The sequence below is a fragment of the Haliotis rubra genome, unplaced genomic scaffold (genome assembly GCF_003918875.1).
Source record: "Haliotis rubra isolate DU_JTF1 unplaced genomic scaffold, ASM391887v1 Scf68, whole genome shotgun sequence".
In the NCBI taxonomy this organism is placed as follows: domain Eukaryota; kingdom Metazoa; phylum Mollusca; class Gastropoda; order Lepetellida; family Haliotidae; genus Haliotis; species Haliotis rubra.
In genome coordinates this window covers 1,337,953-1,348,837 of record NW_025767390.1, presented here as the reverse complement: position 1 = coordinate 1,348,837, position 10,885 = coordinate 1,337,953, and the positions used below count along the sequence as shown (strand labels likewise).

The 10,885-nt window shown below is 39.5% G+C and overlaps 1 protein-coding gene across 1 annotated transcript; it reads right to left on the bottom strand.

The window, feature by feature from the left end:
- Window positions 1-1,758: 1,758 nt before the first annotated feature.
- LOC124258025 lies at window positions 1,759-3,432 on the bottom strand. Its single transcript, XM_046692101.1, has one exon. The coding sequence runs from the start codon at window positions 3,140-3,142 to the stop codon at window positions 1,967-1,969; it is 1,176 nt and encodes a 391-aa protein (XP_046548057.1). The 5' UTR covers window positions 3,143-3,432; the 3' UTR covers window positions 1,759-1,966.
- Window positions 3,433-10,885: the final 7,453 nt, after the last annotated feature.

Sequence of the window (10,885 nt, the reverse complement as noted above, 5' to 3'; positions counted from 1 at the left end):
ATACAATCCTCCGATATAGCTTATCCAGGGTTTGGACTTATCTTTTGATCCAATGAATGGTTTAATGCAGATCGTATAAAAGCCATTGTTTCAGAACCATCCAAGGATCAGTATCTGGAAGTTCACAGGAATATACTGCATTCCTCTTTTATGCAGGTTGAAACAGGACATCACTGTGTGTCAAGATGCCATCTATATTTTCAACAAAACCATTAACATCAGCCTAATATCAGCCATGTTAATATGTCAGGGACTAATTCACGACGAAGGCCCTGGAGGCATTTCCACGCATTAAACCTAGAGAGCTGAAATTGGTGTCGTTTCAAAGGCGACAGCTTCGATTTGCCCTTTGAAACGAAAACTTCTCCTGATCTATAAGTCGGAAGGTATTTCAATATTAATACACTCTACATTGTCTCAAGTTTCATTTTTTAATATAAAATACACACTAAGGTGTGCCAGAGCTAAATGAACATAAGTCAAACATACTAAAGTACGCTTTCAAATTTTGCGAAAAAAATATACAGCGAGTGTCTGGGCTTATTTTCGAAGCCTCAGTCGTAATTCGCTGTACAGATATACGTCTAGTTACGTCTAAGGGTCGTGGGTTCGAATCTCTGACTCGACTAAGTCATAATCCTGGGTTTGTTGGTGAGTGGGTGGGTTAAAGTTTATAGTCACAGTGGCAGTATTTCAGCTAAAAATAGTTATAAATGAATAATTAAATTCATACATTTTAAAAACCTGTCGACGAAGGACAGTACAACCAACTAGAATATGACAGTATCAAGAATTAAAACTAGCATCTATCTCGATTCCAAGTTAGGACAATACAATACAAAACGGGCTGAATATCGCCACTTGGTTTGTTGGTACCATTCGCAAGATCGTGGAATTCCCCAGTGATAAAGGCCGTACATTTGCATCAAATTAGACTGAAGCGTCCACTATAACCACAGTTGAAAATTAATAATAAACCCAAATCGCTCGCACTTAACGTAATTACATAACAACTGATATCGATATAATTATGAATTCAATCCGTCTATCAGTGAATATTATTATATAGTAATTAATCAAATCCATGTAAAAACCACGAAAGACTCAATTCGACACATTGATACTATAAACAAGTATAATAGCAAGGTGCATTTTACATTTCCAGGATTTTCGTAAAACAATAAAGGAGGAGAAAAGCTTGGAACACGTCTAGGAATCTTGAGAAGCTTTGAATTTCAGGAAGAAGTGATTTTGTTGCTTTGCATTAAAGGAAAAGTGTAACAGTAAATGCACATGTGATTATCCTTGTTTTATAAAATATCACGTCCATGGCGTCTATAGCTTCACAGTTCTTAACCAACACTGCCCATAAAGATCTACTTACCAATAACATATACAAACTAAAAAGAAACACTATCAACATATTGAAATCAGTTTTGTCAAAATATTTTTCCACAGTCAAACTCTACTAATCAAGCATTATACGCAACATAATTGGTAACACAAGGCATGTTATCTTTGGGTTGATTGACTCTCAGGATCATGCTTACTTTTTATGTTACTGCCATCTAGTAACGTGCAAAATGCCTGTAAGATAATATCCTATACGACATTCCCCTCAACCCCTGTCAGAATTACAAGCAGATTAACGTCGTGTTATACCGCTGCTTACGAGGAGATAGGGAAGTGATCGATATCATCAATATTGAGTCTGCTCATATCCAAAGGACATGTTCTAATGAAGAAAAACGTTATATGTCACGAAGGCAATTAATTTATTTCATGGTCGGCTTTAGCGGAGACTATATACAATCAAATTACCAGGTACGCTGAAAGGTCATTCTGTAAATACGAAGTGATTAAAGTGTATCGGGTTCCCTATAATATAATGAAGGATGAAAAGTACCTGCTAGTCTCTTTGAGCATATCCTGTCTCACCTGATAAATAGAAGGAGATATTTGAAGATTACACAAAATCTGTAGCTTGGCTGCCCGGACTCTGCTTGTTACAACATCCACAGGAACGTCCGTGGTCATTGCTGGTTCTGCGTCTCCTGGACACACAGCATAAGGTGAAAAGAGCCACAAGACCCTTGCGAAAACTGCGTAAAAATAACACATACAAGAAGAACTTATATACAGCATTGAATTTGGCAAGGTTTTCAAACAGCCCCATAAGCTGAAAGTCAATGGGTCTCCGAACACTTGTGAAACTTAACTTGGCTCGGATGTACACCGAAGGCATTAGAAGTCCCACGTACATTATTCCACAGATGACACACACCAAAGTTGCTGCTGAACTTTCCGAAGACAAATCCACACCATTGGACACGAGAGCGGCACTTACTCTTGTTGACATTCTCACCGAGCGGGACGTAGTTTTAGTTGTGCTCTCACCGAAACACAGATTTGCTGCACACTTGACCAGAAGAATAATGTCCATCAGGACTATAAGCACCATTGGGATGAACACAGAAAAGACTATCTCCACTTTCCGTAGTCTTTCAAGATCTCTGATACTCTCTAACATAGGAGCACACATGGACACCCTTCGATTGAGTCTCCTAACGATGTGAGTCCACAGTACATACAGGTACGCTACCATTGAGAAGATAGCAATTGTAATAATGATACATTTAGAACGGAATTTCGTGCACCACTTCTTCTTCCGACGTTGCCCAAACTGCCAAAGACATCGTTCCAGATGTGCAGAAACTAGGTACCAGGTTCCCAGAAAGGTAGACAAGAATAAGGCATATGTTGTGAGCTGACACATACCGGTGTGGTTGTATATATCAAAGACATTTCTTGAAATCCACAGGATCATGGAACATAACAGAAAGGTAAGGTCAGCAAGTCCAACGGCGGTTAGGTAGATGCTCAATGGATGGCGCCCCACGGGAGTGATGAGGAAGGTACATACTATAAGAATATTTGTTACTATTCCTGTTGATAAGGCGGCTGGCATTGTCACAAGGTCGAGCTCGTTCTGAATTTGTTCTAGTTCTGATAATTCTCTTGGCTTCAAAAAACGATTGGAAACGTTCGTTGACTGTCTATCCGGATTCGTGTCATTATCTGAAATACTGTGTATAAAATCCAAAGATACCGTTCCATTTCCTCCTTGCATGTTGTATGCCATTGTTGCATTTAGCCAACGAGTCCGCGGCTCCAGTTCCTTAAAAGAGCATCCGGATGACGTCTGTGTCGAACACGTTGCTGCCACTGACTGATGAAACACAGCCGCAACTTTGTACCGTGAAATAAATCCGTTGTGTGGCTAGCAGTGAGAGTTTGCTCACCTATACGAAGCCAATCACTACACTGAAGCGAGACTCGGCTTCATTGATTAACGTTCACGTTCACACAGGCCGGGCGGGCTCCGCTATACGCAGCGGTCTTCCTCCGCTGACTATGACAGACTGGTTGCCTGCCTTTAGAGGAGGCGGACGAGTTTACAAGCTGTTGCTGCACAATATAGTCATGGGCGTGCATCATGCGCACTATTCTGCAGATTATGATGCACTGAGATCTCATTATACAGCATCATGTTTCACTGATGTGGTGATGTTTATGGGTACTATAAAAATATCAGGATTTGAATAATATGGAAATCGTTTTCAATATGATTCCATCAAAGTCTGTTTTGGCATATCACATTGAAGCAGTGTTTCAGTTTCCAAGGGATATGTTTCTCTTTTATGTTGACAGATAAGTGAAAGCCGTGATTAAGTTTCAAAGACTGAGTATGACTATTAAAATATAGGGTTGGTTTTCTTTCACAAAATATGGTATCAGTGAAAAAATATATTTTGAGTGAGTGAGTGAGTGATTTTACATCCCGAAATATTTTGAAGTCAGTCTGACTGCTCATTGGCCAATAGTATCAATATCAAACTGTGTGGAATAGTGTAGACTTCACTGTTACACAACAAAGAAGTTAAAGAAAAGGTTATATATATATGTACTAGACAGCACATATATATAGTAGTAGAATATTATTATGTTATCGTGCTCATAGCCATACAATAGAGTATTCCCAACACAGACACAGTTCACTATACAGTATATTCACTATACTCATACTGACATAAATGCATCTCTGTACTTTACAATTCATGACTTTCTATCTGTTCATTTAATAGTATATTTGCCTTTCAACGTGCTTAGTGTCACAAATTAAATATCACACCAATTTATCTTTATATTAACTCATAATACGCAAAATATCCATGACGACTACTGGGCCTACACTTTATGGCACAGTTCAGTACTTTATGCATGCCATGATTCCCCAAATACTTTGTTTAATTTCGGTATATACCCATTAATCGATTCCAAACAAATATTGAACGAACACAACGTGAGTCATTTCGGATAATCTCAGCATGCACCTGGTGATATTACCAATAAATCCGAATCACATTCAAGTCAATCTCTATTCAGAACTGAAGGTCAAGGGGCCCTAGTATACGTACATACAATGTTAAACAGCAGAGTGGATTTCTCTCCATAATAGCACGATAAGTAAACAAAGCCATATTTTCAATTCATATACGGCTAGCAGTTGACAATAGCTGCATAAATATGTTTTTTGAAGGTTTTTTCGTAAAATAACTGGGTATATATTTGCTTCTGATGTCGCTATAATTCGGCTTCCATGACATTTTGCTTACAGCTAGATTTGCAATAACACCATATCACTATAGTAAACTGAACGAAACAGAGATGAGTCTATACTTTCTTTCTTAATATTGATATAGCGTACATATGGTTCACATATAATGTTTTCTTTAAACAAGGAATAATCAATTATTTTCAAGTGTAATTTCCCTGATAGATCACAAACATTTGGAAGAAATCACAGGCAGATAAAAATTATCATGTACTTATTTAAATACACAAATTCACTCATTCGCTTACAAATCAAATGTAACAAATGCTAGCATACAAATAGCCTCAATCACTCGGCCATCGAGGCTCATGTCGCTGACTTTCTGTGCAGATGAAAATGTTCACTTTAAATAGTCTAGTTTTACAAACATCCAACAGGTTTGAATATGTCGGACACAATGGTGGCTTCTGTCTCTTCAGGCTCTCTGATTGGTCGCTCGGGCTGTTTGATAGACTGGCGGCTATAGGTTAATTGTCCTAAAATGACACAGTATTTCCCATCCAGTCGCCTTGTGTACCCCTGAATGACATTTTCCCCGTTTTTCAGAACGTTTATATGACTGGAAAACTATGGACATCACATTCACTACTAATTCAGATAGTCAAACGCAGACTTGATGAATGATTTCGAGAACTATATTGTATCCTCGACAGTCTGGCTTCCAGTTCCAGCCGTGGACTAGACGGTCTAATTAGTACTCTGTGTGTTAACAGAGACATTTTCCCACGACGATGATGATAATCGGTTAACACTTGAATGATATACTTCATAATACTCGAAATCTCAGACAAGCTAAGTAGGATTTTAACGGCCATAACAACCTGCTTAGACTGCCAATTAACAAAAGCCCACGTCCTCCTAGCAGCTTGTCTAGTGTTACACCACAGATACAGTTTTAACATATAAGTTTCGACACGGCGTGTTGCTGACTCGAACTGTGTGAATGATGCACGTGAATGAAATTACAGCTCATTTGTTCCAGATTTATCTACATAAAAACGATAACTGTTGTTTTGTTTGTAGATGTACATGTACGTCCCTACACTATTATAGTAGGGATACACGCACGTTTTGAGGGGATCAAAGACAATACATTTTTATCCCTATTATTATGTGTTTATATACTACCCATCAAAAGTTTAGACTCACTTAAAGCACTCACTATATATGTTATGTATATATATGTGCTTTATGCCGGCGGTCTGTAAATAATCGAGTGTGGACCAGACAATCCAGGGATCAGCAGCATGAACATCGATCTACGCAATTGACATACGATGACATGTGTCAGCCAAGTCAGTGAGCCTGACCACCCGATCCCGTTAGTCGCCTCTTACGACAAACATGGGTTACTGATTTAACCCGGACCTTCACGGGTTGTATATATATGTGGTTATATCAAAGATGAATTTCTCCACTTACTTGGGGGAACCAACTGCAAACCTTATGCAGATGAATTGCACGAGGATAATGCATCAAAATGATGAAAAGCATGTGCCAATATCGTGCATGTCAACAGCTGCGTTTTGGTGTAAAGTTTTGTTAAGAATTCGCCAATTTTCACTGAGTTTCATCATTTATTGAACTCATGACAGTAATGTTTTCAACATTACGAATTTGTTTTACAATACATCAGTTCATGTGTAAACAGTACCTTTAAACAATATGGCATATTTTGCAAAATCTAGTTCAGAACAGTTGCCTGAGATAAGTAGCTTTATTTACACTAGTGAGTCTAAACTTTTGATGGATAGTATAAGTAACTGGTTGGGCAAATATATCCGGGACGTCATGTGAACTATTCCAAGACAATCTCTTCTTTATGGAAAAGGTCCCGTTTCGTTAAGCGAACTAACATTTAGCTTCCTTAACATGGGCTAACGACAATCGTACAGTCACAATCGCTATCAGAAATAGGCCCCTTGGCCGAAAGCCATGCAAATCTCGGAACGACTGGCAGTCACGGAGGGACATTGTATGCCCTTATTCTCGAAACGTTCGTAGCCCTAAGAATTCTTATCTTTGATCGTAGCCAGTGTGTTAAGAATGGACTTAAGAAGTTTTGAGAATAGCTTGCCTGGTATATACAGTTGTCTTCGTAACTATGAACGCAAGGGATTGTATATTGTCTTCTGACAATATACAATCTTTACCAATATTACTTCGCCAACGAGGGGTTTCTGGCACAAAGGCGATACCCAGCAAGCGGGCAGGGTTCAGATGTTCAGATGCATCTTGTAGCCTGAATGGATGGGTCTCAAATATCAGATCACTACCTGACATAACCTCAGCTGAATATTATGCGACGATGTCGCATTGGCCATAGGCGATATACTCACGAATATTTATTGAAAGGCGAGGATCATCAGTGTTGTATCCTTTGTGATAAGAGAATCACAGTCAAGTATGTCCTGCTTGACTGTATTGATTTTTCCATCGCAATGGATAAATATTTCAGTGTCAAAACAATAATGGATCTTTTTTATGGTGTTAATTATCATTTAATAATTGTTTTTTAAAATAAACATGTTTTGTAAATAGATTAACGGCATTTTAAAATTGGTGGATTAAAAACTATGATTGTTAGTGGCTGTATCCTCAAATGGGGTTAAAGTACTGTCAAATCATTGTCCTCCTGAGAGGATACGCAAGTCCCAAAACATTCAAAGTATATTTAAACTTACCAAAGTTTTAATCGAGGCCCCATGGTCTCTGGTATGTTGATCTACCTTCAGTTGTTTGCAATCCATAGCCTGTTTTTATATTGTAGTGTCTTCTGTGACTAACACATTTTAGATTGACATACTAGTTATATATTCATAACTGTGATTTTCTAGTTGCTTTGACTGTCCTTCTTTCACAGGCTTTTATAAGATTTACATATATTGATGGTGAATTTAAAACGATATGTCTGAAATATTGCCGATGTGACTGTAAATCTTAACTCACTAGCTGAAGATTCTGTTGGAATGTCACGTCGGTTTAGCTAAATATGGAGGACGTTGCCTAATGTTACATATCAGTGATTAAAATTATGTTGCTACAGTTCGCACGACTGTTCCAGATGAACTCACTCGGTTTACGATAAACATTCAAGGCCAGAATGAACTGGCTTGCCTCTGCATGTGAATATGGGGAGCGCCACCAGTAAGGCGTTTACACTCATCTCTTCACTTACACAGGTACCATCTCTGTTTAATGCTGATTCGTAAACACCTGCTTATGATCGTAAATGGACTCTTCATCAGGAGGTAATGTCTTGTGTTGATGGAAAGTGTTTTTTGTTATTGACTGTGTGTCGCCGCCATGGTACGATGGTCCCGATGGCATGAATCATTGCCCACGCTTTCAACCGGATTCGTGATTGTGTGTGGCCTTGAGCATAGAACCCAGGTCATTTAATTCAGTTGAAGTTAAGCAACATTTGTCACAGTTAGTCCTTGGATGGGTGACCGTGTTTGGCAGCTTGACCTCTGAGAATTTCTAGGACTTCTACCCGTGAAGGGCCGGGTTAGAATATTGATCTTCAGTAACCCATGCTTGTCGTAAGAGGCGACTTACGGGATCGGGTGGTCAGGCTCACTGACTTGGTTGACACATGTCATCGGTTCCCAATTGCGCAGATCAATGCTCATGCTGTTGATCCCTGGATTGTCTGGTCCAGACTCGATTATTTACAGACCGCCGCAATATAGCTGGAATATTTCTGAGTGCGGCGTACCGTAAAACTAAACTCACTCACTCACTCCTTTCACATTGTATTCAGTTTGCGCATCTAACACACACACACACACACACACACACACACACACACACACACACACACACACACACACACACACTAGTGTTCCTGGAACAACATGGTCTAGTTGCAGGCCATGACATATTCAAAAGCAAATAATTCACTGATGCGAAAATCAATGAGTCATTAATGTACAGACGTTTTATGTTTGATTTGAGCATTTGAATGTTAAGTTTCCACCAGATATAAGGCGTATTTAATTGGCATGGGGAAGAACGAATACACGCTGGGTACGTTTCAATCCAATCCAAATTCTGGCAAGGCATATCAATCTACATTTTTAGTATGTTTAATGAGTAAATAAAACACTTGCATTTGCAATTTGAAGGATCAAAGCCGAGTTTCCCGAAATCGACATTACTGGATAGATATGGCAAACATAAAGCAATATTTACATGATCTCATAACCTACCGATCCCTTATCCACTGGCCAAAGCCAAAGGTTACAAGATATCAATGTAAGGTACAAGACGTCTGACCACTGCTTCTGATCTCATAACCTCATACGTAACCATCCTTCTGTAACCAGTCCTTCTGAGACTGGGATGATAAGAGATCATTGCAGGGTCGTACAGGACTTATGACCACTGCTTTCCCTCGTCACAATAAGCAACGTCTTTGCCTGGATACATACAGCACAAAGCAGTATTAACATGATCCCATAACCTCATACGCAAGCATCCTTCTGTCCAAAGTGAGTTTGTTCAAAATTGCCGCCCTCACCAACAGAAATTGGTACCCGGTGAGATAAGTCATATGACTTTTACGTCTGGCGCCACACAGGCAGCTTAGGTTTTCCGGGGTAACAATGCCCATTGTGCTGTATGCGCTTAAAGCATGTCCGTGCGGCGTGGAGTTTGGCGTGGGGTGCAAAATAAGTGGCATTGTTATTATATAGCCACCATGATAGTCTGAACTACGCATGACTGCGGCGTAAAACACAATTCACTTAATCGTTTTATTTGTTCATTGAATATATGCATAAAACCGCACCAACGATAAAGCGATAGGCACCAGCGCATGTACTGCATAATTATATCTGGCAGTTAAACGTACCTTTTCCATTAATTTGTCTGATGACGTAATTGTATATACAAAACACTCCGATCAATATTATGCATATTTATAGCTGAATGTTGAAATGATTAACAATACATATGTCATATGCTTCGTGTATTAAATCAAACTGACCAGATAACAATTGCAACTGCATGTTGTGCGTAAACAATAGTTCAAAATGAAATGTTAACAGTATGTCAACATGACCTAACATGGGCTCCCTAAAATAATTTAAACCTTCTTAACCAACATCTCCATAGATATTGTGCATACCGGTATTTAGCAAATATATATTTCACTTATTCATTTTGAAACAGTACAGTTAATGAATAACGAGTCAATTTATTTTCTGTTTCTGATACTTGTTCTCTACAGTCTTGTCTTGGATTGCCTTCTTTGATTTATCAGTCTTGTGGTGGTGAAAGTGTGGGATTGAACGCGTTTGTTTTTGAGGCAATATATTAATTATATCACGGCTTCTCTGATTGATGCAGGTCTTGGATTTAACACCACATTTAACATTTGAACTCAGACTCAAACGTTTCTGATGTGCCCAAGGGACGCTGTCTTGTACAGTGAGTGAGCGAGTGAGTGAGTTTAGTTTCACGCTGCACTCAGCAATATTCCAGCTATATGGCGGGCCTTGCACAGCAGATGTAGCACCTTTGGCTGCTTATCTTTGGCTGCTTAACTATCTACAGGACAACAGGATAAAAAACCAACAGTCCACGTTTAACATTTTGCTGATAGATTAAGAGCTCCATCAATGATCCAAATTGGATTCAGTTTGGAAGTTCGCGATACAAGGTGGTGGTGGTGGAATTGGGTTTAACGTCGTGCTTGAGAATATTTCGCTCATATGACGACGTGCATGCGTGTTTACGTGTATGTGCGGCTGCTTGTACTAGCGCAGACTGAAGCTGGTTTTATAGTGCTAGCCCACTGAGATACCATGCCGCAGTGAAGCATGAATACCCCACTCAGACACATTATACTGACTCCGAGCCGACCAGTCCTTGTTGTACCCATTAATGCCGAGCGCCAGGCAGGGACCAACAAGTACCATATTTTAACGTCTTTTGGTATGACGCGGTCGGGGATCGAACCGCACTCCAGGCTACACGAGGCGGTCTCGCGATACAAGGGAGCAGGCAAAAGGCAAAAAGTAAATTAGTTTGGTGTTACTACTTTATTGACGATATTCCAGCAAACGTGGTGGGACACCCGAAAAAGTACCCCGAACAATTTGTACTTACCTTATCACGACATATTAAGTCTACTTCACACTATATAACTGAACACGTGGAGCATCAGTTTGACGATGACGACTCAGCATTGGATGGCTGAAG